This window comes from Salminus brasiliensis, chromosome 24, assembly GCF_030463535.1.
Source record: "Salminus brasiliensis chromosome 24, fSalBra1.hap2, whole genome shotgun sequence".
Classification (NCBI taxonomy): domain Eukaryota; kingdom Metazoa; phylum Chordata; class Actinopteri; order Characiformes; family Bryconidae; genus Salminus; species Salminus brasiliensis.
Genome location: NC_132901.1, coordinates 28,561,698 through 28,589,294, shown reverse-complemented (window position 1 = coordinate 28,589,294; position 27,597 = coordinate 28,561,698). Strand labels below are relative to the sequence as shown.

Here is a 27,597-nt window from a genome sequence, read left to right as displayed (position 1 = left end):
GCCATGGCATGCAGATAAAACATGACAGCTCTTTCACCACTAGTCTTGACCTCCCTGTGGACCTGCTGGAGTGTCCACTGCCTGTCCATGCCATAGATGGGAGGATTGTGGGTTCCAGTCCTGTGACCCATCGCACCCAACCAAGTGAGTGGAACTGCTTTCATCACCCCTACAGGGCATTGCGAGTACCGCATCATGCCCTTCAGTCTTATGAAAGCCCCAGCTGTCTTCCAGCATCTCATTAACGATGTGCTACAGGAGGCACTTAACTGCTTCATATGTCTACCTCGAGGACATATTAATATATAGCCAGTCCCTGGAGGGACTTTGAGAAGATCTCACATGAACGATTTAACAGCTGCCGGATCCCAATGAACCGTTTGTCGCCAAGGTCGACACATCTGATGTAGGTGTGGGAGCAGTACTTTCCCAACTCCAGGGGCCAGCTAAGAAACTCCAGATTTATAAATGTAGTACCGAGGGTTTTTTAACCAAAGCCAATATGGTGGCCAACGGTGCACTGGGAATGTATCCATGTTTTACGTATTAGTTTTTAGGATTTGGATGTAAACAGAAAGAACCAGTGTAGACTCTATGTGCTTTATGGAAACTTACCACTGGAAGTGAAACTGGACGACCTCTTGTATTCCTCTAAAATATAAGAAACAGACAATCATTTACATTTACAGCATTCATCTGACTCTCTTACCCAGAACCCCTCCATGTGAATCATGTTACACCAGTTGGAGAATGTAGAGTTAGGAGTCTTTTTGGTGTAAAGTGGTGTACTCACCCAGCCAGGGAATCAAACCCTAGTCTGCCTTAGGCAAGGGGTTGTTACTTACTACACAACACCAACCACAATAGGTCTACATAAACGGAACCCGGAATTTGTTGTTGGACCGGTTTGGATTTACCTGCTCGAATGACTCCATCCCATACGGATTCCTGCCTCTCGTTAATCAAATGCAGTTCAAAGTCCTCATCTGCATTTCTGATGAACACCTCACAGAACTTAATGGGAGAGTATCTCAGCTTCATCTTCTGAAGGAACAGATACAGATGTACCCTGAATTTAGTTAAATGTATAAAAACCCAGCAGAGGCAGTTCTGTTCATTTCAGACTCACCTCAGGTTTAATTGTGGAGGGAAAGGATTCACTTTCCTTTTTGGTCTCAAGCTTGTACCAACTCTTCAAGGGCAGGGACCTTTCTGGACCTGGTTTACGGATTTTTACAGCATCTTTCTCATCCTTTTCCACTTCCTGCAGCAAAAACAGACACTTTACACTGTGCGCACAATTATTAGGAAGGTGAGTATTTTGACCATATTATCATTCATAGACATATTTTCTAACTCCAAGCTGGATAAATGTGAAAGCTTAATGGATTTAAGCATAGCAGGGGATGTGTAAAATGAGGGAGGGTGTAGCCTAAGGAGGTCAAGACCCTATTTGAAGGTGTGCACAATTATTAGCAGCTTTTTTCTTTAGGCAAAATGGGTCAAAAAAGAGATTTAACTGACTCTGAAAAGTAAAAAAAAATACCAAAAGTCTCTCAGAGGGATACAGTACTCTTGAAATTGCTAAGATATTGGGGCGTGATCACAGAACCATCAAACATGTTGTTGCAAATAGTCAATGGGGTCGCAAAAGAAACGTGTTGAGAAAAAAGATGCAAATTAACTGCCAAGGATTTGAGAAGAATCAAGCGTGAAGCTTCCAGGAGCCCATTATCTTCCAGTTCTGTCAAATTTCAGAACTGCAACCTACCTGGAATACCAAGAAGTACCAGATGTTCAGTGCTCAGAGACATGGCCAAGGTAAGAAAGATTGAAACCTGACCACTACTGAACAAAACACATAAGCTGAAGCATCTGGACTGATCCAAGAAATATCTTTTTTATGGACTGATCAACTCCCAAGTTGATTTTGCCAGTTTTCAGAAGACACTTTCTTTAAGCGGTGGTACAAGAAGAAGTCTGCGTCTTTCAAAAAGACAATAATTTTTATGCAGGACAATGTTCCCTCACATGCACCCAAGTACTCCTCTGAATGGCTAGCCAGTAAAGGCATTAAAGATGAAAAACTTGACATGGCCCCTTGCCTCACCTGACCTGAACCCAATTGAAGACTTGTGGGCATTTTTTAAACGGGAGATTTACAGTGAAGGAAAACAGTACACCTTTCTGAACAGTGTCTGGGAGGCTGTGGTTGCTGCTGCACAAAAAGGTTGATTGTCAACAGATCAAGAAACTGACCGACTCCATGAATGGAAGGCTTATCACTGTTACTGAAATGAAGGGTGGCTATATTGGTCACAGATTTTTTTTATATGTCAGAATAATTTTTTGGAAAGTTTTGAGTTGTTTGTTTATAATTCTCACTTGAACAGATGAAAATAAAAAAGTTAGATGTGAAAATGTGTTTTTCATTTAGCTGCGTAATAATTCTGAACAATAATAGTTGCCTAATAATTTTGCACATATAGATATTCTCCTAATAAAGCCAAAACCTCACTTATACTTTCTTAAACAATCATGTTTGAGGTTTATTAACATTTTGGATTAATCGAGAGCACTGCAGTTGGTGATTAATAAAATGAACCCTCAAAAATAAGACTTTCCTAATAATTGTGCATACAGTTTAATGTAAAAGGGTTTTAAGATATATGATGTATGATTTGTTTTATACTGTTATATTTTTAGTGAATATGGATTTTACCTGGATTATATTCTGATCACAGGTCACCAAATACACATGAAGGGTCAGGTGGGCAGTCAAGGTTTGGTAGATCAACACCTCACAGTGAACTTTCACAGGGAATCCACTTCTGATCAGCAAGCCTTTAGGTGAGAAGGTGGGGTGGAGAAGCTTGGCATGGGAGCAGGTCAGCTCACACTTCTCCAAGACCATTCCACTGTCCTGCACGTCTAGAACTCTGACCTCGTCTTTCAGGGAGGGGCTCGAACCTGTGGATGTAAAGAGTTTTAGCACAAGTCAACAAGCAGAGAATTTGAGAAGATGATCCTCCAAACCCACGACCTCACCTAAACAGGCAAAATGTGGAAGATGAGCTTCTGTAAGAACACCAGAGACGACGGTGATGTCCATTAAAGGTCCACAAGGTTCAAACTGCATCCTTCTGAGGTCTTCTCTGTACGGCTCCCAGTCAGCAAAATGATACTTCAGGCTAACATCACCATCACAGACCCAGCGGAGACCAGAAACTGAACACTGGTATCTCCCAGCAGGTGAGCTGACCCTGACAGACAAAGCAATAAAAAAAAACTTAAAAAGCAAAATAAAGCAACTACTGGGGTCCAAGCACTATTCACAAATAGGGATAAAGGTGCACGTATTTGTCACTGTACAGCGAAATGTGTCCTCCACATTTAACCCATCTGGTATTGAACACACACTCACACACATACATGTGTTAGGGGCAGTGAGTACACACACACACCCAGAGCGGTGGGCAGCCAACTCCAGCGCCCGGGGAGCAGAGAGGGTAAAGGGCCTTGCTCAAGGGCCCAACAGTGGCAGCTTGCAGAGCCCAGGAATCGAATCCCTGTTATCGATATCCCGGCGCTCTAACCGCTGAGCCACCACTGCCCCCAAATAGGCCCAATATGGTATTCCTGTCAGAGCCAGATTAAGCAATTTTGGGTCCCTAGGTTATAAATATTTTGAGGTCTTCATTACTTGAATATTACAAATTTGCTCACCAGAGTTGCCAACCTATGGTGAGGTGACTGGGGTGAGTTTTTTCTGCAATAAGGGGTTAAAACCACAAGGACTGCCAAAGCACTGACACCAGATTAGCAGTTATGGCATAACCTAAAAGAGCTTAACGTGACACTGATGATAGCGCCCCAGAAGACTATCTTTGGAAACGTTGTTAAAATGTTAAAAAAGCTCAACAAAATAATAGTTAAAAGTACCTGTAGTTACGATTTTCATTTATTGACGCCACAGAATCAGGTTCAACGATCTCCCATCCTGTTGAGTCCTAGATAGCAATGTTGATGTTAGTCAATAAACCAATCAATAAATCAATCAAATGCAACCAACCAATCAATCAATCAAACAAACTTAATTAATTCATCAGTTAACAAATTAACTAACCAACCAACACATCAATTCATTAACCAATCAACGAGTCAACAAATAAATGTGTTAATCTATCATTTAGTTAACCAACCAATTAACCAATCAATTAACAAACCAACCATCCACCCCAAAAAACAACACATGAATAAATCAATTAGCCAATTAACCAACCATCCAATTAATTAGCCAACTAATCATTCAATTGACAATCAACCAATGAACCAAAACATCAATCAACCATACAATCAATCAAACAATTTTCACATTTAAATGAACCAAGCAACAGATAAACAAATCAGCAAATTAATCAACAAGTCAACCAAACAATCAATGAATTAATTAATAGGTCATTTTCTAAAAGTTAAAAATGAAACAAGTGGATTAATGGATTAGACATAATTACCACCAATTGAATGATCTGATGAAAATATTAAGACTGATTAAGGGATTTAGAGCTCACCTTTATATCAAAGCTGAATTTACAAAGACTTCCTGACCCTGAAACAATTCAGTTTAATAAATAAACACTTCTGAACTAATTAATGAGTTTACTTTTCCACTGAATCTGCAGGGCTCTCCTGATGACATGTTCTGGATATCAGGCTAGATGTCTTTACTGGCTTTACTGAAACACAAAACAGGAGAGATACCAAACCACCAGACCACCAGTATCTGCTGAGGAATGATTGGTGCTGTGGAGGAACCGACCTTCCACCCAGTTTAAATTTGTAGGTACAAAGAACAAACTTCATTGGGATCATAGAACAGTGGTTAAACATTCGAGCTTTTCTCCTTCAGAGTACTGAAATCAGTAAGTATAATTAAAGCAACAGCAGCAATATAGAAGATGCTCAGAATGTTAGAACCTAAATGTACAAAATTCCATCTGAGATTTCACTTACTTTTCTGGAAACGCTGAATGGACTGGGTCTTCGTTCTTACTGAAACAGAAACAGTATAGATATAAGGAGATCCATTTTTGGTAAAGGTTAGTCTTTGGAGAAGATCAGTCTTTGGAGAAGATCAGTCTGAAGAAGATCAGTCTGTGGAGAAGATCAGTTTTTTGGAGAAGATGAGTCTATGTAGAAGATCAGTCTTTGGAGAAGACCAGTCTTTGGAGAAGACTGTCTTCGGAGAAGATCTGTCTTTGGAGGAGGTCAGTCTTTGGAGAAGATCAGTCTTTGGAAAAGATCAGTCTTTGGAGAAAATCATCTTTGGAGAAGATCAGTCTTTGGAGAAGATCAGTCTTTGGAGAAGGTCAGTCTTTGGAGAATATTGTCTTTGGAAAAGATCAGTCTTTGGAGAATATTGTCTTTGGAAAAGATCAGTCTTTGGAAAAGATCAGTCTGTGGAGAAGATCAGTCTTTGGAGAAGGTCAGTCTTTGGAGAATATTGTCTTTGGAAAAGATCAGTCTTTGGAGGAGTTCAATCTTTGGAAAAAATCAGTCTTTGGAAAAGATCAGTCTTTGGAGGAGTTCAGTCTATGGAGAAAATCAGTCTTTGGAAAAGATACGTCTGTGGAGAAGATCAGTCTTTGGAGAAGGTCAGTCTTTGGAGAATATTGTCTTTGGAAAAGATCAGTCTTTGGAAAAGATCAGTCTTTGAAGAGGGTCAGTCTTTGGAGAAGATCAGTCTTTAGAGAAGATCAGTCTTTGGGGAAGATGAGTCTATGGAGCTAGGGTTTACAGATTTGTCACAACATTAAAATGCTAAGTGGTCCAACTCAGTTTCTCCTCTAGCATTAAAGCTGAGCTTCTCATCCAGACAAGCTCCTGTTTGGAGGAGGACAAAAATGCAGGATTGCTTTTGGAGTAACATAAACTATACTATGTCCAAATGTATGTGGACACCCTTATAAATGCCCAAAAACCCAATAAATGCATTCAGTTTTTACTTTAAGTTGAACCCTTTGCTGACATAGATGTGCAAAAGCACACACAGTTTGTTTAGTACCTGTACAAGAGTACATCCAGTAGAACAGAGCTCTAGCAAACTGTGGTCAGTAATTGCCAACTAATGAAGAACTTCAGTATGAGAGTATCTAATCATCTGATCAGTCCTGGTTCTTTGATGTCTCCTTTTAAATGAACTGAGCTTCATTAATGGTAAATTTAGAAAACACAAGAGAGTCACCTATTGGCAGGGAGGAGTCCACCTCAGATTGGTGGGGGCAGTGGTGGCTCAGCGGTTAGAGCGCCGGGATATCGATAACAGGGTTGTGGGTTCGATTCCCGGGCTCGGCAAGCTGCCACTGTTGGGCCCTTGAGCCCTTTACCCTCTCTGCTCCCCGGGCGCTGGAGTTGGCTGCCCACCGCTCTGAGTGTGTGTGTGTACTCACTGCCCCTAACACATGTGTGAGTGTGTGTTCACTACCAGATGGGTTAAATGCGGAGGACACATTTCGCTGTACAGTGTACACTGTACAGCGACAAATACGTGCACCTTTATCCTTTACCTTTATCCTTTGATTCTTGAAGGAACAGGTTCTTGATGGAACTGACCAGGTTTAAATCAATTTCCACTGCTTGCTGTGGTTTCCACAGAGCCTTCTCATCACTGTTTTTACTGGAAGAGACACACATCCATGAGCGCTGTATTTCAATCCCTTTGTTAAACATGCTGACTAATGCTGATTATTGGAGACCGGATTACCTAGTTTGATCCACAAGATCTTCATGGTCATTCAGAAGGCCTTCTGGAAGCTCAGTTCCATGTTCATCTTTGTGAAGAACGAAAGAAAACTCTTAGGGTCCATACATCCTCTTAAACTACAGTATACACACGCTATATTGACAAAACTATTGGGACACCTACTCATTCATTGTTTCTTCTGAAATCAAGGGGATTAAAAAGAGTTTCTCCTGCTTTTGTTGGAGTAACTGTCTCTACTGTCCAGAGAAGAAGACTTTCTACTAGAGCATTGCAGTGAGGATTTGATTGCACTCAGCAACAAAAGTGATCAGGATGAGATCAGGATGTTTGATGATGATCACCACCTCTCCTCACCACCAACTCATTCCAAAAGTACTGGATGGAGCATGTTTTAGCATGTATGTCCTACTATAGTTTGTTTATGCTGCAGTTTTATCACATGATTAGTGGTTGTTTGTTTGGAGAGGAAAACAACAATGTTTGCCACATCCTCAGAGTTCAGAAAAGGAGGACTCTGCAGTATTTATTTGCTCACACTCACCGCTTTCAATACACTTCGCCATCTTGCACGTTCTCACGTTTCCATAATTCAGTGTTCACTGAGGAAGCAGATAGAAGAACACCCTGACCCTCAGTGTCCGACCAAATATCAACAAGTCTTTAATGTGGGTCTTAGAGAAACATCTACAGCAGTGATATATAATTTTCAAGATCCTGTAGATATTACACTCCCAACTACCATTACTACCATTAATGAAAACATCTACCCTGGAAATGAAGGAACTTCTACATTACCTTCCACCATCACAGCTGAGCCGCCTCAGCTGAGAAGAGTTTGGACAAATGTCTGGTTGAACAGTTTCACAGATCCAGCTGAATCACTCTGGACAATGTCCCTGATGTAGCTTGAAGGCTTCAACCTCACTGAATCTGCTGATGTTCTCTCTGTAGGCTCTGGGTTCCACTTTCTGTTCTGTCTGTGCTATCAGTATGTCTGGACAGCCTATAAGCTCATAAACTTTCGAGATGACCACAAGGAATTTCCAACCCCGTCTGCTGACGAAATCATAAACCCTAAACCAGCGTTTCATTTTCTAACACAAATCTCACAGTTTAATAAATACATAAACAAACAAATACACAAATTAAACTAACTGTTCTGTTTTGAATAAAGTATTTTAACATTATACATTCATTTTATATTATTGTGTATTATTGAGGGTGGGCTATACATCAATGAGCCAAAGCCAAAGACTCCAAAGTCTCAACAAAACAGCTCCTTCTACAGACCTCTGAAAGTGGTATCTGTGGTATCTGTGGTAAGGGGTCAGCTGTGGCTCTCTGAACAGATGTTGAAGGGGGCAATGCCCTGTGTTGGGACACATTCTGCTCGTGACCATGGTTAAACACTTAATTAGGTACTCGGACACCTGGTTCGATAAACAATTCTCTCTGTAATTCTTTCATTATTTCTGTTAATTTCTCATCAAATATATATTATGTTTTGTAATTATGCAGGAATCTTAAAAAGGGGAAACATCTGTCAGCTCAGGACAAAGAAGAATCAGTGACAAAAAGATAATACATTTTAATAATTTGTTTTCTACAGAAATACAGTTTAAAAAGTTATTTTAGTAAAAAAAAATCTTGTGTGATAACATTTTACTAAACGCTTTAAATGGAAAAATACAAAGTCAAATAAACAGGTTATATGAGCCATGTTTTACAGTATAGTACAGTAAGGAAAGATTTACACTGCATACACAACATATCAGTAGAAGAAACTGAAAACTGAAAATGAAACAGTTTGCCTGACCTTTAGTGACCTCTTCACCTCTAGGACCTAATAAACTGAGCTCACTGCATGAGCTGTCTTAGCTCACTCCATATATCTAATCATCTGAACTAAAGGGATCTTGATGCTGTAATACTGTATATCAGAGAATCAGGTCTTGAGTGTCAGTCACAGTTCAGGAAATGTGTGAAACCTGTGGTGCATTTTTTTATAGAAACTGATCAATCATCTACACAAACTCTGATCTGCTCCAGTCAGTTCTTTAACCAGCAGAGTCTCATGTCTTAGCAAACTCTTATAAAACCTCTCCTCCAGTCTCTGCCCTCCAGTCAGGAAAGAGTAGATTTTCCTCATCTTCTCCTGAGAGGTTTTACTTTCAGTAATGATGGAGTACTTCTCATCTCCAATTAAGTCCTTCAGGTCATCTGCAATAGGGGTCACTAATGAGACCTTCTGAATGAGCGCAGTCCTGTGTTCATTCACAAACCACACAGCTGGAAACAGGGAAGGGAGAACATCCAATGATCAGTGAAAACACAGGTTCCTGAAGCTGCATTCAAAAACACATTCAAAGATACTAAAAAATGGGACCACTAACAGCTGTACTAGATCTGGTGGACCACTAAATAAGAAAATCATGCTGTGGGATCTGAGAAAATCAAACAAAAACACATCAAACTGACCATCCTAAATCCAGACCTCTCCTGAAAAGAATGGAATCTAGTTCATCATCTGCTGTTAGAGTTAGTTTTGGGGGCTGTGTTTATTTCTACTTTCCCTGAAGCTTAAAGCTTTCTAGGCCACTCAGACTGGAACTGAGATCTGACTTTGAACAGTTCTGTACATTTTGGATAAACTTACCATAGTCCTTGGACAGATCTTTTTGACTGTCTGTAAAAATAAACACACACACTCATCAGTCTGTTTAGTGTTTAGTTTTGTTCATACAAATCTATAAATATACAGGAAATGACTTCCACTGCATCTTCATGTGGGGACATTGCATTTTCAATTTAATTCAATTTCAATTTATTTATATGTTGCTTTTAACAACAAATGTTGACACAAAGCAGCTTCACAGAAATCCAGGTCCGAGCCCCTTTTGAACAAGCTATTGGCAACAGTGGCAAAGAGAAACTCCCTCAGATTGAGAGGAAAAAATCTTGACAGGAATCAAGACTCAAAAGGGGAACCCACTCTCGACTGACACCGAAGAGCACAATAATAAACAAAACAGGAAAAAACTAAACTGAATTAAGAGAAAAATGGCAAATGTGCTGTTAAGCCATAAAGGATGAAAATGTGAGTGTAAGTAGGCAGCATGTACCATCAGCCACCAGCAGGGGGTATGGTCAGGATAAAAAAAGGATAAAGGTGCACGTATTTGTCAGCACGTCAGCACAGTAGTAAAGCCAGTGAATCTGGAGTAAAGAACTGCATGTCCCAGAATCCCCAGCGGTAATCAACGCTGACCACCGCTGACCCACCGCATGGTACATATATACACCCAGCAAAACACACTTTGTTGAGGAGAGAGGGCTAGTCAATGTGTTCTGCTCAACTTCTGTGGAGATCTCTCTGACATGTGTAGGCTCTAGTTTACTTCTGTCTTCCTTTAAGAAATTTGGATTTTATTTTGTCGCAATTACTGGTGTTCCCTTTGTTAGTGTTTCCCCACCATTTTGTCCTCACTGCCTTTTAAGCAGTTTTATACTTCCCCCTCACAGCCATGGCATGCAGATAAAACATGACAGCTCTTTCACCACTAGTCTTGACCTCCCTGTGGACCTGCTGGAGTGTCCACTGCCTGTCCATGCCATAGATGGGAGGATTGTGGGTTCCAGTCCTGTGACCCATCGCACCCAACCAAGTGAGTGGAACTGCTTTCATCACCCCTACAGGGCATTGCGAGTACCGCATCATGCCCTTCAGTCTTATGAAAGCCCCAGCTGTCTTCCAGCATCTCATTAACGATGTGCTACAGGAGGCACTTAACTGCTTCATATGTCTACCTCGAGGACATATTAATATATAGCCAGTCCCTGGAGGGACTTTGAGAAGATCTCACATGACCGATTTAACAGCTGCCGGATCCCAATGAACCGTTTGTCGCCAAGGTCGACACATCTGATGTAGGTGTGGGAGCAGTACTTTCCCAACTCCAGGGGCCAGCTAAGAAACTCCAGATTTATAAATGTAGTACCGAGGGTTTTTTAACCAAAGCCAATATGGTGGCCAACGGTGCACTGGGAATGTATCCATGTTTTACGTATTAGTTTTTAGGATTTGGATGTAAACAGAAAGAACCAGTGTAGACTCTATGTGCTTTATGGAAACTTACCACTGGAAGTGAAACTGGACGACCTCTTGTATTCCTCTAAAATATAAGAAACAGACAATCATTTACATTTACAGCATTCATCTGACTCTCTTACCCAGAACCCCTCCATGTGAATCATGTTACACCAGTTGGAGAATGTAGAGTTAGGAGTCTTTTTTGGTGTAAAGTGGTGTACTCACCCAGCCAGGGAATCAAACCCTAGTCTGCCTTAGGCAAGGGGTTGTTACTTACTACACAACACCAACCACAATAGGTCTACATAAACGGAACCCGGAATTTGTTGTTGGACCGGTTTGGATTTACCTGCTCGAATGACTCCATCCCATATGGATTCCTGCCTCTCGTTAATCAAATGCAGTTCAAAGTCCTCATCTGCATTTCTGATGAACACCTCACAGAACTTAATGGGAGAGTATCTCAGCTTCATCTTCTGAAGGAACAGATACAGATGTACCCTGAATTTAGTTAAATGTATAAAAACCCAGCAGAGGCAGTTCTGTTCATTTCAGACTCACCTCAGGTTTAATTGTGGAGGGAAAGGATTCACTTTCCTTTTTGGTCTCAAGCTTGTACCAACTCTTCAAGGGCAGGGACCTTTCTGGACCTGGTTTACGGATTTTTACAGCATCTTTCTCATCCTTTTCCACTTCCTGCAGCAAAAACAGACACTTTACACTGTGCGCACAATTATTAGGAAGGTGAGTATTTTGACCATATTATCATTCATAGGCATATTTTCTAACTCCAAGCTGGATAAATGTGAAAGCTTAATGGATTTAAGCATAGCAGGGGATGTGTAAAATGAGGGAGGGTGTAGCCTAAGGAGGTCAAGCCCCTATTTGAAGGTGTGCACAATTATTAGCAGCTTTTTTCTTTAGGCAAAATGGGTCAAAAAAGAGATTTAACTGACTCTGAAAAGTAAAAAAAAATACCAAAAGTCTCTCAGAGGGATACAGTACTCTTGAAATTGCTAAGATATTGGGGCGTGATCACAGAACCGTCAAACATGTTGTTGCAAATAGTCAATGGGGTCGCAAAAGAAACGTGTTGAGAAAAAAGATGCAAATTAACTGCCAAGGATTTGAGAAGAATCAAGCGTGAAGCTTCCAGGAGCCCATTATCTTCCAGTTCTGTCAAATTTCAGAACTGCAACCTACCTGGAATACCAAGAAGTACCAGATGTTCAGTGCTCAGAGACATGGCCAAGGTAAGAAAGATTGAAACCTGACCACTACTGAACAAAACACATAAGCTGAAGCATCTGGACTGATCCAAGAAATATCTTTTTTATGGACTGATCAACTCCCAAGTTGATTTTGCCAGTTTTCAGAAGACACTTTCTTTAAGCGGTGGTACAAGAAGAAGTCTGCGTCTTTCAAAAAGACAATAATTTTTATGCAGGACAATGTTCCCTCACATGCACCCAAGTACTCCTCTGAATGGCTAGCCAGTAAAGGCATTAAAGATGAAAAACTTGACATGGCCCCTTGCCTCACCTGACCTGAACCCAATTGAAGACTTGTGGGCATTTTTTAAACGGGAGATTTACAGTGAAGGAAAACAGTACACCTTTCTGAACAGTGTCTGGGAGGCTGTGGTTGCTGCTGCACAAAAAGGTTGATTGTCAACAGATCAAGAAACTGACCGACTCCATGAATGGAAGGCTTATCACTGTTACTGAAATGAAGGGTGGCTATATTGGTCACAGATTTTTTTTATATGTCAGAATAATTTTTTGGAAAGTTTTGAGTTGTTTGTTTATAATTCTCACTTGAACAGATGAAAATAAAAAAGTTAGATGTGAAAATGTGTTTTTCATTTAGCTGCGTAATAATTCTGAACAATAATAGTTGCCTAATAATTTTGCACATATAGATATTCTCCTAATAAAGCCAAAACCTCACTTATACTTTCTTAAACAATCATGTTTGAGGTTTATTAACATTTTGGATTAATCGAGAGCACTGCAGTTGGTGATTAATAAAATGAACCCTCAAAAATAAGACTTTCCTAATAATTGTGCATACAGTTTAATGTAAAAGGGTTTTAAGATATATGATGTATGATTTGTTTTATACTGTTATATTTTTAGTGAATATGGATTTTACCTGGATTATATTCTGATCACAGGTCACCAAATACACATGAAGGGTCAGGTGGGCAGTCAAGGTTTGGTAGATCAACACCTCACAGTGAACTTTCACAGGGAATCCACTTCTGATCAGCAAGCCTTTAGGTGAGAAGGTGGGGTGGAGAAGCTTGGCATGGGAGCAGGTCAGCTCACACTTCTCCAAGACCATTCCACTGTCCTGCACGTCTAGAACTCTGACCTCGTCTTTCAGGGAGGGGCTCGAACCTGTGGATGTAAAGAGTTTTAGCACAAGTCAACAAGCAGAGAATTTGAGAAGATGATCCTCCAAACCCACGACCTCACCTAAACAGGCAAAATGTGGAAGATGAGCTTCTGTAAGAACACCAGAGACGACGGTGATGTCCATTAAAGGTCCACAAGGTTCAAACTGCATCCTTCTGAGGTCTTCTCTGTACGGCTCCCAGTCAGCAAAATGATACTTCAGGCTAACATCACCATCACAGACCCAGCGGAGACCAGAAACTGAACACTGGTATCTCCCAGCAGGTGAGCTGACCCTGACAGACAAAGCAATAAAAAAAAACTTAAAAAGCAAAATAAAGCAACTACTGGGGTCCAAGCACTATTCACAAATAGGGATAAAGGTGCACGTATTTGTCACTGTACAGCGAAATGTGTCCTCCACATTTAACCCATCTGGTATTGAACACACACTCACACACATACATGTGTTAGGGGCAGTGAGTACACACACACACCCAGAGCGGTGGGCAGCCAACTCCAGCGCCCGGGGAGCAGAGAGGGTAAAGGGCCTTGCTCAAGGGCCCAACAGTGGCAGCTTGCAGAGCCCAGGAATCGAATCCCTGTTATCGATATCCCGGCGCTCTAACCGCTGAGCCACCACTGCCCCCAAATAGGCCCAATATGGTATTCCTGTCAGAGCCAGATTAAGCAATTTTGGGTCCCTAGGTTATAAATATTTTGAGGTCTTCATTACTTGAATATTACAAATTTGCTCACCAGAGTTGCCAACCTATGGTGAGGTGACTGGGGTGAGTTTTTTCTGCAATAAGGGGTTAAAACCACAAGGACTGCCAAAGCACTGACACCAGATTAGCAGTTATGGCATAACCTAAAAGAGCTTAACGTGACACTGATGATAGCGCCCCAGAAGACTATCTTTGGAAACGTTGTTAAAATGTTAAAAAAGCTCAACAAAATAATAGTTAAAAGTACCTGTAGTTACGATTTTCATTTATTGACGCCACAGAATCAGGTTCAACGATCTCCCATCCTGTTGAGTCCTAGATAGCAATGTTGATGTTAGTCAATAAACCAATCAATAAATCAATCAAATGCAACCAACCAATCAATCAATCAAACAAACTTAATTAATTCATCAGTTAACAAATTAACTAACCAACCAACACATCAATTCATTAACCAATCAACGAGTCAACAAATAAATGTGTTAATCTATCATTTAGTTAACCAACCAATTAACCAATCAATTAACAAACCAACCATCCACCCCAAAAAACAACACATGAATAAATCAATTAGCCAATTAACCAACCATCCAATTAATTAGCCAACTAATCATTCAATTGACAATCAACCAATGAACCAAAACATCAATCAACCATACAATCAATCAAACAATTTTCACATTTAAATGAACCAAGCAACAGATAAACAAATCAGCAAATTAATCAACAAGTCAACCAAACAATCAATGAATTAATTAATAGGTCATTTTCTAAAAGTTAAAAATGAAACAAGTGGATTAATGGATTAGACATAATTACCACCAATTGAATGATCTGATGAAAATATTAAGACTGATTAAGGGATTTAGAGCTCACCTTTATATCAAAGCTGAATTTACAAAGACTTCCTGACCCTGAAACAATTCAGTTTAATAAATAAACACTTCTGAACTAATTAATGAGTTTACTTTTCCACTGAATCTGCAGGGCTCTCCTGATGACGTTCTGGATATCAGGCTAGATGTCTTTACTGGCTTTACTGAAACACAAAACAGGAGAGATACCAAACCACCAGACCACCAGTATCTGCTGAGGAATGATTGGTGCTGTGGAGGAACCGACCTTCCACCCAGTTTAAATTTGTAGGTACAAAGAACAAACTTCATTGGGATCATAGAACAGTGGTTAAACATTCGAGCTTTTCTCCTTCAGAGTACTGAAATCAGTAAGTATAATTAAAGCAACAGCAGCAATATAGAAGATGCTCAGAATGTTAGAACCTAAATGTACAAAATTCCATCTGAGATTTCACTTACTTTTCTGGAAACGCTGAATGGACTGGGTCTTCGTTCTTACTGAAACAGAAACAGTATAGATATAAGGAGATCCATTTTTGGTAAAGGTTAGTCTTTGGAGAAGATCAGTCTTTGGAGAAGATCAGTCTGAAGAAGATCAGTCTGTGGAGAAGATCAGTTTTTTGGAGAAGATGAGTCTATGTAGAAGATCAGTCTTTGGAGAAGACCAGTCTTTGGAGAAGACTGTCTTCGGAGAAGATCTGTCTTTGGAGGAGGTCAGTCTTTGGAGAAGATCAGTCTTTGGAAAAGATCAGTCTTTGGAGAAAATCATCTTTGGAGAAGATCAGTCTTTGGAGAAGATCAGTCTTTGGAGAAGATCAGTCTTTGGAGAAGGTCAGTCTTTGGAGAATATTGTCTTTGGAAAAGATCAGTCTTTGGAGAATATTGTCTTTGGAAAAGATCAGTCTTTGGAAAAGATCAGTCTGTGGAGAAGATCAGTCTTTGGAGAAGGTCAGTCTTTGGAGAATATTGTCTTTGGAAAAGATCAGTCTTTGGAGGAGTTCAATCTTTGGAAAAAATCAGTCTTTGGAAAAGATCAGTCTTTGGAGGAGTTCAGTCTATGGAGAAAATCAGTCTTTGGAAAAGATACGTCTGTGGAGAAGATCAGTCTTTGGAGAAGGTCAGTCTTTGGAGAATATTGTCTTTGGAAAAGATCAGTCTTTGGAAAAGATCAGTCTTTGAAGAGGGTCAGTCTTTGGAGAAGATCAGTCTTTAGAGAAGATCAGTCTTTGGGGAAGATGAGTCTATGGAGCTAGGGTTTACAGATTTGTCACAACATTAAAATGCTAAGTGGTCCAACTCAGTTTCTCCTCTAGCATTAAAGCTGAGCTTCTCATCCAGACAAGCTCCTGTTTGGAGGAGGACAAAAATGCAGGATTGCTTTTGGAGTAACATAAACTATACTATGTCCAAATGTATGTGGACACCCTTATAAATGCCCAAAAACCCAATAAATGCATTCAGTTTTTACTTTAAGTTGAACCCTTTGCTGACATAGATGTGCAAAAGCACACACAGTTTGTTTAGTACCTGTACAAGAGTACATCCAGTAGAACAGAGCTCTAGCAAACTGTGGTCAGTAATTGCCAACTAATGAAGAACTTCAGTATGAGAGTATCTAATCATCTGATCAGTCCTGGTTCTTTGATGTCTCCTTTTAAATGAACTGAGCTTCAGTAATGGTAAATTTAGAAAACACAAGAGAGTCACCTATTGGCAGGGAGGAGTCCACCTCAGATTGGTGGGGGCAGTGGTGGCTCAGCGGTTAGAGCACCGGGATATTGATAACAGGGCTGTGGGTTCGATTCCCGGGCTCGGCAAGCTGCCACTGTTGGGCCCTTTACCCTCTCTGCTCCCCGGGCGCTGGAGTTGGCTGCCCACCGCTCTGGGTGTGTGTGTGTACTCACTGCCCCTAACACATGTGTGCGTGTGAGTGTGCGTTCACTACCAGATGGGTTAAATGCGGAGGACACAAATACGTGCACCTTTATCCTTTACCTTTATCCTTTGATTCTTGAAGGAACAGGTTCTTGAAAGAACTGACCAGGTTTAAATCAATTTCCACTGCTTGCTGTGGTTTCCACAGAGCCTTCTCATCACTGTTTTTACTGGAAGAGACACACATCCATGAGCGCTGTATTTCAATCCCTTTGTTAAACATGCTGACTAATGCTGATTATTGGAGACCGGATTACCTAGTTTGATCCACAAGATCTTCATGGTCATTCAGAAGGCCTTCTGGAAGCTCAGTTCCATGTTCATCTTTGTGAAGAACGAAAGAAAACTCTTAGGGTCCATACATCCTCTTAAACTACAGTATACACACGCTATATTGACAAAACTATTGGGACACCTACTCATTCATTGTTTCTTCTGAAATCAAGGGGATTAAAAAGAGTTTCTCCTGCTTTTGTTGGAGTAACTGTCTCTACTGTCCAGAGAAGAAGACTTTCTACTAGAGCATTGCAGTGAGGATTTGATTGCACTCAGCAACAAAAGTGATCAGGGTGAGATCAGGATGTTTGATGATGATCACCACCTCTCCTCACCACCAACTCATTCCAAAAGTACTGGATGGAGCATGTTTTAGCATGTATGTCCTACTATAGTTTGTTTATGCTGCAGTTTTATCACATGATTAGTGGTTGTTTGTTTGGAGAGGAAAACAACAACGTTTGCCACATCCTCAGAGTTCAGAAAAGGAGGACTCTGCAGTATTTATTTGCTCACACTCACCGCTTTCAATACACTTCGCCATCTTGCACGTTCTCACGTTTCCATAATTCAGTGTTCACTGAGGAAGCAGATAGAAGAACACCCTGACCCTCAGTGTCCGACCAAATATCAACAAGTCTTTAATGTGGGTCTTACAGAAACATCTACAGCAGTGATATATAATTTTCAAGATCCTGTAGATATTACACTCCCAACTACCATTACTACCATTAATGAAAACATCTACCCTGGAAATGAAGGAACTTCTACATTACCTTCCACCATCACAGCTGAGCCGCCTCAGCTGAGAAGAGTTTGGACAAATGTCTGGTTGAACAGTTTCACAGATCCAGCTGAATCACTCTGGACAATGTCCCTGATGTAGCTTAAAGGCTTCAACCTCACTGAATCTGCTGATGTTCTCTCTGTAGGCTCTGGGTTCCACTTTCTGTTCTGTCTGTGCTATCAGTATGTCTGGACAGCCTATAAGCTCATAAACTTTCGAGATGACCACAAGGAAGTTCCAACCCCGTCTGCTGACGAAATCATAAACCCTAAACCAGCGTTTCATTTTCTAACACAAATCTCACAGTTTAATAAATACATAAACAAACAAATACACAAATTAAACTAACTGTTCTGTTTTGAATAAAGTATTTTAACATTATACATTCATTTTATATTATTGTGTATTATTGAGGGTGGGCTATACATCAATGAGCCAAAGCCAAAGACTCCAAAGTCTCAACAAAACAGCTCCTTCTAAAGACCTCTGAAAGTGGTATCTGTGGTATCTGTGGTAAGGGGTCAGCTGTGGCTCTCTGAACAGTGTAGAAGGGGGCAATGCCCTGTGTTGGGACACATTCTGCTCGTGACCATGGTTAAACACTTAATTAGGTACTCCGGACACCTGGTTCCTCTCACCATCTCGATAAACAATTATCTCCGTAATTCTTTCATTATTTCTGTTATTTTCTCATCAAATATATATATTATGTTTTGTAATTATGCAGGAATCTTAAAAAGGGGAAACATCTGTCAGCTCAGGACAAAGAAGAATCAGTGACAAAAAGATAATACATTTTAATAATTTGTTTTCTACAAAAATACAGTTTAAAAAGTTATCTTAGTAAAAAAAAATCCTGTGTGATAACATTTTACTAAAGTCAAATAAACAGGTTATATGAGCCATGTTTTACAGTACAGTACAGTAAGGAAAGATTTACACTGCATACACAACATATCAGTAGAAAAAACTGAAAACTGAAAATGAAACGGTTTGCCTGACCTTTAGTGACCTCTTCACCTCTAGGACCTAATAAACTGAGCTCACTGCATGAGCTGTCTTAGCTCACTCCATATATCTAATCATCTGAACTAAAGGGATCTTGATGCTGTAATACTGCATATCAGAGAATCAGGTCTTGAGTGTCAGTCACAGTTCAGGAAATGTGTGAAACCTGTGGTGCATTTTTTTATAGAAGCTGATCAATCATCTACACAAACTCTGATCTGCTCCAGTCAGTTCTTTAACCAGCGGAGTCTCATGTCTTAGCAGACTCTTATAAAACCTCTCCTCCAGTCTCTGCCCTCCAGTCAGGAAAGAGTAGATTTTCCTCATCTTCTCCTGTGAGGTTTTACTTTCAGTAATGATGGAGTACTTCTCATCTCCAATTAAGTCCTTCAGGTCATCTGCAATAGGGGTCACTAATGAGACCTTCTGAATGAGCGCAGTCCTGTGTTCATTCACAAACCACACAGCTGGAAACAGGGAAGGGAGAACATCCAATGATCAGTGAAAACACAGGTTCCTGAAGCTGCATTCAAAAACACATTCAAAGATACTAAAAAATGGGACCACTAACAGCTGTACTAGATCTGGTGGACCACTAAATAAGAGAATCATGCTGTGGGATCTGAGAAAATCAAACAAAAACACATCAAACTGACCATCCTAAATCCAGACCTCTCCTGAAAAGAATGGAATCTAGTTCATCATCTGCTGTTAGAGTTAGTTTTGGGGGCTGTGTTTATTTCTACTTTCCCTGAAGCTTAAAGCTTTCTAGGCCACTCAGACTGGAACTGAGATCTGACTTTGAACAGTTCTGTACATTTTGGATAAACTTACCATAGTCCTTGGACAGATCTTTTTGACTGTCTGTAAAAATAAACACACACACTCATCAGTCTGTTTAGTGTTTAGTTTTGTTCATACAAATCCATAAATATACAGGAAATGACTTCCACTGCATCTTCATGTGGGGACATTGCATTTTCAATTTAATTCAATTTCAATTTATTTATATGTTGCTTTTAACAACAAATGTTGACACAAAGCAGCTTCACAGAAATCCAGGTCCGAGCCCCTTTTGAACAAGCTATTGGCAACAGTGGCAAAGAGAAACTCCCTCAGATTGAGAGGAAAAAATCTTGACAGGAATCAAGACTCAAAAGGGGAACCCACTCTCGACCGACACCGAAGAGCACAATAATAAACAAAACAGGAAAAAACTAAACTGAATTAAGAGAAAAATGGCAAATGTGCTGTTAAGCCATAAAGGATGAAAATGTGAGTGTAAGTAGGCAGCATGTACCATCAGCCACCAGCAGGGGGTATGGTCAGCACAGTAGTAAAGCCAGTGAATCTGGAGTAGAGAACTGCAGGTCCCAGAATCCCCAGCGGTAATCAACGCTGACCACCGCTGACCCACCGCATGGTACATATATACACCCAGCAAAACACACTTTGTAGAGGAGAGAGGGCTAGTCAATGTGCTCTGCTCAACTTCTGTGGAGATCTCTCTGACATGCGTAGGCTCTAGTTTACTTTCTTTCTTCTGAAATTTGGATTTTATTTTGTCGCCATTACTGGTGTTCCCTTTGTTAGTGTTTCCCCACCATTTTGTCCTCACTGCCTTTTAAGCAGTTTTATACTTCCCCCTCACAGCCATGGTATGCAGGTAAAACATGACAGCTCTTTCACCACTAGTTTAGACCTCCCTGTGGACCTGCTGGAGTGTCCACTGCCTGTCCATGCCATAGATGGGAGGATTGTGGGTTCCAGTCCTGTGACCCATCGCACCCAACCAAGTGAGTGGAACTGCTTTCATCACCCCTACAGGGCATTGCGAGTACCGCATCATGCCCTTCAGTCTTATGAAAGCCCCAGCTGTCTTCCAGCATCTCATTAACGATGTGCTACAGGAGGCACTTAACTGCTTCATATGTCTACCTCGAGGACATATTAATATATAGCCAGTCCCTGGAGGGACTTTGAGAAGATCTCACATGACCGATTTAACAGCTGCCGGATCCCAATGAACCGTTTGTCGCCAAGGTCGACACATCTGATGTAGGTGTGGGAGCAGTACTCTCCCAACTCCAGGGGCCAGCTAAGAAACTCCAGATTTATAAATGTAGTACCGAGGGTTTTTTAACCAAAGCCAATATGGTGGCCAACGGTGCACTGGGAATGTATCCATGTTTTACGTATTAGTTTTTAGGATTTGGATGTAAACAGAAAGAACCAGTGTAGACTCTATGTGCTTTATGGAAACTTACCACTGGAAGTGAAACTGGACGACCTCTTGTATTCCTCTAAAATATAAGAAACAGACAATCATTTACATTTACAGCATTCATCTGACTCTCTTACCCAGAACCCCTCCATGTGAATCATGTTACACCAGTTGGAGAATGTAGAGTTAGGAGTCTTTTTGGTGTAAAGTGGTGTACTCACCCAGCCAGGGAATCAAACCCTAGTCTGCCTTAGGCAAGGGGTTGTTACTTACTACACAACACCAACCACAATAGGTCTACATAAACGGAACCCGGAATTTGTTGTTGGACCGGTTTGGATTTACCTGCTCGAATGACTCCATCCCATATGGATTCCTGCCTCTCGTTAATCAAATGCAGTTCAAAGTCCTCATCTGCATTTCTGATGAACACCTCACAGAACTTAATGGGAGAGTATCTCAGCTTCATCTTCTGAAGGAACAGATACAGATGTACCCTGAATTTAGTTAAATGTATAAAAACCCAGCAGAGGCAGTTCTGTTCATTTCAGACTCACCTCAGGTTTAATTGTGGAGGGAAAGGATTCACTTTCCTTTTTGGTCTCAAGCTTGTACCAACTCTTCAAGGGCAGGGACCTTTCTGGACCTGGTTTACGGATTTTTACAGCATCTTTCTCATCCTTTTCCACTTCCTGCAGCAAAAACAGACACTTTACACTGTGCGCACAATTATTAGGAAGGTGAGTATTTTGACCATATTATCATTCATAGGCATATTTTCTAACTCCAAGCTGGATAAATGTGAAAGCTTAATGGATTTAAGCATAGCAGGGGATGTGTAAAATGAGGGAGGGTGTAGCCTAAGGAGGTCAAGCCCCTATTTGAAGGTGTGCACAATTATTAGCAGCTTTTTTCTTTAGGCAAAATGGGTCAAAAAAGAGATTTAACTGACTCTGAAAAGTAAAAAAAAATACCAAAAGTCTCTCAGAGGGATACAGTACTCTTGAAATTGCTAAGATATTGGGGCGTGATCACAGAACCGTCAAACATGTTGTTGCAAATAGTCAATGGGGTCGCAAAAGAAACGTGTTGAGAAAAAAGATGCAAATTAACTGCCAAGGATTTGAGAAGAATCAAGCGTGAAGCTTCCAGGAGCCCATTATCTTCCAGTTCTGTCAAATTTCAGAACTGCAACCTACCTGGAATACCAAGAAGTACCAGATGTTCAGTGCTCAGAGACATGGCCAAGGTAAGAAAGATTGAAACCTGACCACTACTGAACAAAACACATAAGCTGAAGCATCTGGACTGATCCAAGAAATATCTTTTTTATGGACTGATCAACTCCCAAGTTGATTTTGCCAGTTTTCAGAAGACACTTTCTTTAAGCGGTGGTACAAGAAGAAGTCTGCGTCTTTCAAAAAGACAATAATTTTTATGCAGGACAATGTTCCCTCACATGCACCCAAGTACTCCTCTGAATGGCTAGCCAGTAAAGGCATTAAAGATGAAAAACTTGACATGGCCCCTTGCCTCACCTGACCTGAACCCAATTGAAGACTTGTGGGCATTTTTTAAACGGGAGATTTACAGTGAAGGAAAACAGTACACCTTTCTGAACAGTGTCTGGGAGGCTGTGGTTGCTGCTGCACAAAAAGGTTGATTGTCAACAGATCAAGAAACTGACCGACTCCATGAATGGAAGGCTTATCACTGTTACTGAAATGAAGGGTGGCTATATTGGTCACAGATTTTTTTTATATGTCAGAATAATTTTTTGGAAAGTTTTGAGTTGTTTGTTTATAATTCTCACTTGAACAGATGAAAATAAAAAAGTTAGATGTGAAAATGTGTTTTTCATTTAGCTGCGTAATAATTCTGAACAATAATAGTTGCCTAATAATTTTGCACATATAGATATTCTCCTAATAAAGCCAAAACCTCACTTATACTTTCTTAAACAATCATGTTTGAGGTTTATTAACATTTTGGATTAATCGAGAGCACTGCAGTTGGTGATTAATAAAATGAACCCTCAAAAATAAGACTTTCCTAATAATTGTGCATACAGTTTAATGTAAAAGGGTTTTAAGATATATGATGTATGATTTGTTTTATACTGTTATATTTTTAGTGAATATGGATTTTACCTGGATTATATTCTGATCACAGGTCACCAAATACACATGAAGGGTCAGGTGGGCAGTCAAGGTTTGGTAGATCAACACCTCACAGTGAACTTTCACAGGGAATCCACTTCTGATCAGCAAGCCTTTAGGTGAGAAGGTGGGGTGGAGAAGCTTGGCATGGGAGCAGGTCAGCTCACACTTCTCCAAGACCATTCCACCGTCCTGCACGTCTAGAACTCTGACCTCGTCTTTCAGGGAGGGGCTCGAACCTGTGGACGTAAAGACTTATAGCACATGTCAACCAGCAGTGAATTTGAGAAGATGATCCTCCAAACCCACGACCTCATCTAAACAGGCAAAATGTGGAAGATGAGCTTCTGTAAGAACACCAGAGACGATGGTGATGTCCATTAAAGGTCCACAAGGTTCAAACTGCATCCTTCTGAGGTCTTCTCTATACGGCTCCCAGTCAGAGAAATGATACTTCAGGCTAACATCACCCTCACAGACCCAGCGGAGACCAGATACTGAACACTGATAACTCCCAGCAGGTGAGCTGACCCTGACAGACAAAGGAGCGGCTCAACATGATACTACTGTCAAAGCCAGATTATAAATATTTTGAATATTGTTTATATACAGTGGGGAAAAAAAGTATTTAGTCAGTCACCAATTGTGCAAGTTCTCCCACTTAAAAAGATGAGAGAGGCCTGTAATTTACATCATAGGTAGACTTCAACAATGAGAGACAAAATGAGAAAAGAAATTCAGAAAATCATATTGTCTGATTTTTAAAGAATTTATTTGCAAATAATGGTGGAAAATAAGTATTTGGTTAATAACAAAAGTTCATCTCAATACTTTGTTATATATCCTTTGTTGGGAATGACAGAGGTCAAACGTTTTCTGTAAGTCTTCACAAGGTTGGCACACACCGTTGCTGGTATGTTGGCCCATTCCTCCATGTAGATCTCCTCAAGCAGTGATGTTTTGGGGCAGTCGGCGGGCAACACAGACTTTCAACTCCCTCCAAAGGTTTTCTATGGGGTTGAGATCTGGAGACTGGCTAGGCCACTACAGGACCTTGAAATGCTTCTTACGAAGCCACTCCTTTGTTGCAGTGTACTTGGGATCATTGTCATGCTGAAAGACCCAGCCACGTTTCATCTTCAATGCCCTTGCTGATGGAAGTAGGTTTGCACTCAAAATCTCACAATACATGGCCCCATTCATTCTTTCATGTACACGGACCAGTCACCCTAGTCCCTTTGCAGAGAAACAGCCCCAAAGCATGATGTTGCCACCCCCATGCTTCACAGTTGGTATGGTGTTCTTTGGATGCAACTCAGCATTCACTCTCCTCCAAACACAATGAGTTGTGTTTGTACCAAACAGTTCTACTTTGGTTTCATCTGACCATAAGACATTCTCCCAAAACTCTTCCGGAACATCCAAATGCTCTTTAGCAAACTTCAGACGGGCCGGATCTGTACTGGCTTAAGCAGGGGAACACGTCTGGCACTGCAAGATCTGAGTCCCTGGTGGCGTAGTGTGTTACTGACGGTAGCCTTTGTAATGTTGGTCCCAGCTTTCTGCAGGTCAGCCCTAGGTCCCCCCGTGTGGTTCTGGGTTTTTGCTCACCGTTCTTGTGATCATTTTGACCCCACAGGCTGAGATCTTGCGTGGAGCCCCTGATGGAGGGAGATCAGCAGTGGTCTTGTAGGTCTCCCATTTTCTGATTATTGCTCCACAGTAGATTTCTTCACACCAAGCTGCTGCCTATTGCAGATTCAGTCTTCCCAGCCTGGTGCAGGTCTACAATTTTGTTTCTGGTGTCCTTCGACAGCTCTTTGGTCTTTACCATAGTGGAGTTTGGAGTGTGACTGTTTGAGGTTGTGGGCAGGTGTCTTTTATACTGTTAACAAGTTCAAACAGGTGCCATTAATTCAGGTAATGAGTGAAGGACAGAGAAGCCTTTTAAAGAAGTTACAGGTCTGTGACAGACAGAAATCTTGCTTGTTTGTAGGTGACCAAATACTTATCTTCAACCATTATTCGCAAATAAATTCTTTAAAAATCAAACAATGTGATTTTCAGAATTTTTTTTCTAATTTTGTCTTTCATAGTTGAGTCTACCTATAATGTCAATTACAGCCTCTCTCATCTTTTTAAGTGGGAGAACTTGCACAATTGGTGACTGACTAAATACTTTTCTTCCCCACTGTATATCATGTGTACAGTGTGGAATCCCTACTACAACCACACCCTTCCTACCTTGATTGGTAAAACATTGGCTCCAGTGACCACTCACACACTAATGCATATTATCTTTAGAGAGCCATCTTTATATTAGCTACCTAAAGTACTTGGATTGGTATAGGTGAATATTACTGCTTTGAGTTGGATTTGCCAAATTTAGTTTTGTTTAGTGTTTTTGTTGTACAACAGTCCCAAAAACTCTAATTTCATAAAACAGCAAACAGGGCAAAAAACCTACATGTAGTATAGATTTCCATCAGCTTCAGGTTTAATGAGCTCCCATTCTGTTGTGTCCTGGATCATAAACTAAAATGGATCAAATCAGACATACAGAATCTTTACAGAACTTTTTCCCCAGACAGAGGCAAACAGGCACAAACTTGTAACCAAGATTTATCCAAGATAGACAGACTGTGATTCAGAGCTTACCTCCAAACTGAAGCAGGATCTACAAGTACTTCTCAGTCCTAAAATACATTATTTACATTAGCAGAAGTCGGTTTTTCCACAGGTTCAGTTATTCAACAACATCAGTGTCAGATCGCACCATCCGTCATTGTTTGAGTGGACTTCAATGGGAGATGACCAAGGAGGACACCATTATTGAAAACAAATCATAAAAAAGACAGACTGGAATTTGCCACACTACATGTTGACAAGCCCCAAAGCTTCTGGGAGAATGTCCTGTGGACAGATGAGACAAAAATGGAACTTTTTGCCAAGGCACATCAGCTCTATGTTCACAGATGGAAAAATGAAGCATATCAAGAAAAGAACAATAGTCCCTACTGTGAAACATGGAGGAGGCTCTGTTATGTTCTGGGGCTGCTTTGCTGCTGTGAAATCTGCAATGAAATCTCAAGACTATCAAGAGATTCTATCCTATTGAGCATCTTTGGAAGGAGCTGAAACATGCCGTCTGGAAAAGGCACCCTTTAAACCTGAGACAACTGAAGCAGTTTGCTCATGAGGAGTGGGCCAAAATACCTGCTGAGAGGTGCAGAAGTCTCATTGACAGTTACAGGAATCGTTTGATTGCAGTGATTGACTTAAAATGTTGTGCAGCAAAATATTAAGTTAAGGGTACTATCATTTCTGTCCAGGCCTGTTTCATGAGTTTATCTTTTTAAAATAATTCTGTTGAAGCATGGTTGAAAAGCAATGTCTGACTTTCATTGGTAAATTTTCTTAGAATTTTTATTTATTGCTTTTGTCAGATTCAAGTTATTTCTGTGATGATTGTGGGTTTTTCTTTCATTAACCGAGGGGTACCAATAATTATTCCATGTGTGTACATCGTAAGAAGGTGAAATGGATTTAATGATGTTATCTAAAACCTTCTCCAACATGTTTGGTCTTGCAGGTGAATGCTGAAGGTGGTCACACACTCATCTGTTTAACCTCATAAATAAAAATTCATTTGGATCAGATGGAAGTTAATGTTATGTTTGATTTCTGTCCCGGCACCAGAGAACTTCTCCTGATGCAGACTGAAGACCCTTCTCTTCCAAGGTACTCAGGCAGAGTGTAGTGTGTGTTGAGTATTACGGTCTCCATACTGAACTGAATCTAAACTTAGAGGGATCTTTTGGATCCTAGTTGATACAAACTATCTAAGAATATTGTCTGAGTGAACAGGGTCGCTCTGGAGAAGAGGGTCTGCTAAATGTCTTTAATGTAAATATAAATTCATGCCACCACCACATATTCTGTGCGATTAAAAAGCACTGTACTAACCGGGGCCAAACTGTTTTTCATGCTTGTCAGATTCTTCTGTCTGGTCATCAGCTGTTTTTGACATCTCACTGATGTACATCCTTCTAAATTCACGAGCCCAACTGTATCCTTTCAGGTCCGGGCGTGTCCAGGGTTGTAGTGACCTGCAGACACTATAACAATGTCAGCTACCACTACCTGTGGTCATCTGAATGAAATGATCAAGAGGACCCAACCAGCTGGACAATGCATACCTTAAAAAGCACCTAGAAATTGTTTATGATAAAGTGCTGGAGAGTGACCAGCAACAAGTCTAAACCCTATTAAACTCCTGTAAAAAAAATCTCAGCACAGCAGTTGGGGAAGGTACCCTTCAAGTCGGAGAGACTTGGAGCAGAGTGGTCCAGAATTCCAGCAAAGAGGTGT

The 27,597-nt window shown here is 40.6% G+C and overlaps 1 protein-coding gene and 1 long non-coding RNA gene across 2 annotated transcripts; both read right to left on the bottom strand.

Annotated features, from left to right (window-relative positions):
- Window positions 1-11,263: 11,263 nt before the first annotated feature.
- LOC140546387 (uncharacterized) lies at window positions 11,264-13,162 on the bottom strand. Its single transcript, XR_011978329.1, has 3 exons — window positions 13,008-13,162; window positions 11,415-11,549; window positions 11,264-11,329 (listed from the first exon to the last, which is right to left on the bottom strand). It is a non-coding gene; the product is annotated as an uncharacterized lncRNA (long non-coding RNA).
- Window positions 13,163-21,096: 7,934 nt separating this feature from the next.
- LOC140546696 (NACHT, LRR and PYD domains-containing protein 1 homolog) lies at window positions 21,097-27,271 on the bottom strand. The gene is made up of 5 exons (XM_072670079.1): window positions 27,193-27,271; window positions 23,218-23,465; window positions 21,625-21,759; window positions 21,413-21,539; window positions 21,097-21,146 (listed from the first exon to the last, which is right to left on the bottom strand). Exons 1-5 carry the CDS (start codon window positions 27,269-27,271, stop codon window positions 21,097-21,099), a joined length of 639 nt encoding a protein of 212 aa, XP_072526180.1.
- Between the last annotated feature and the right edge of the window lie 326 nt (window positions 27,272-27,597).

What these genes read in the sequence shown, in the direction of transcription:
- LOC140546696 (XM_072670079.1), bottom strand. Translation starts at nt 27,271, where the DNA reads ATGTACATCAGTGAGATGTCAAAAACAGCTGATGACCAGACAGAAGAA. An exon ending in TGAAAAACAGTTTGGCCCCG is followed by an intron (nt 23,466 to 27,192) that starts GTTAGTACAGTG and finishes TTACGTCCACAG; the next exon opens with GTTCGAGCCCCTCCCTGAAA. An exon ending in CCTCCACAATTAAACCTGAG is followed by an intron (nt 21,540 to 21,624) that starts GTGAGTCTGAAA and finishes CTGTTCCTTCAG; the next exon opens with AAGATGAAGCTGAGATACTC.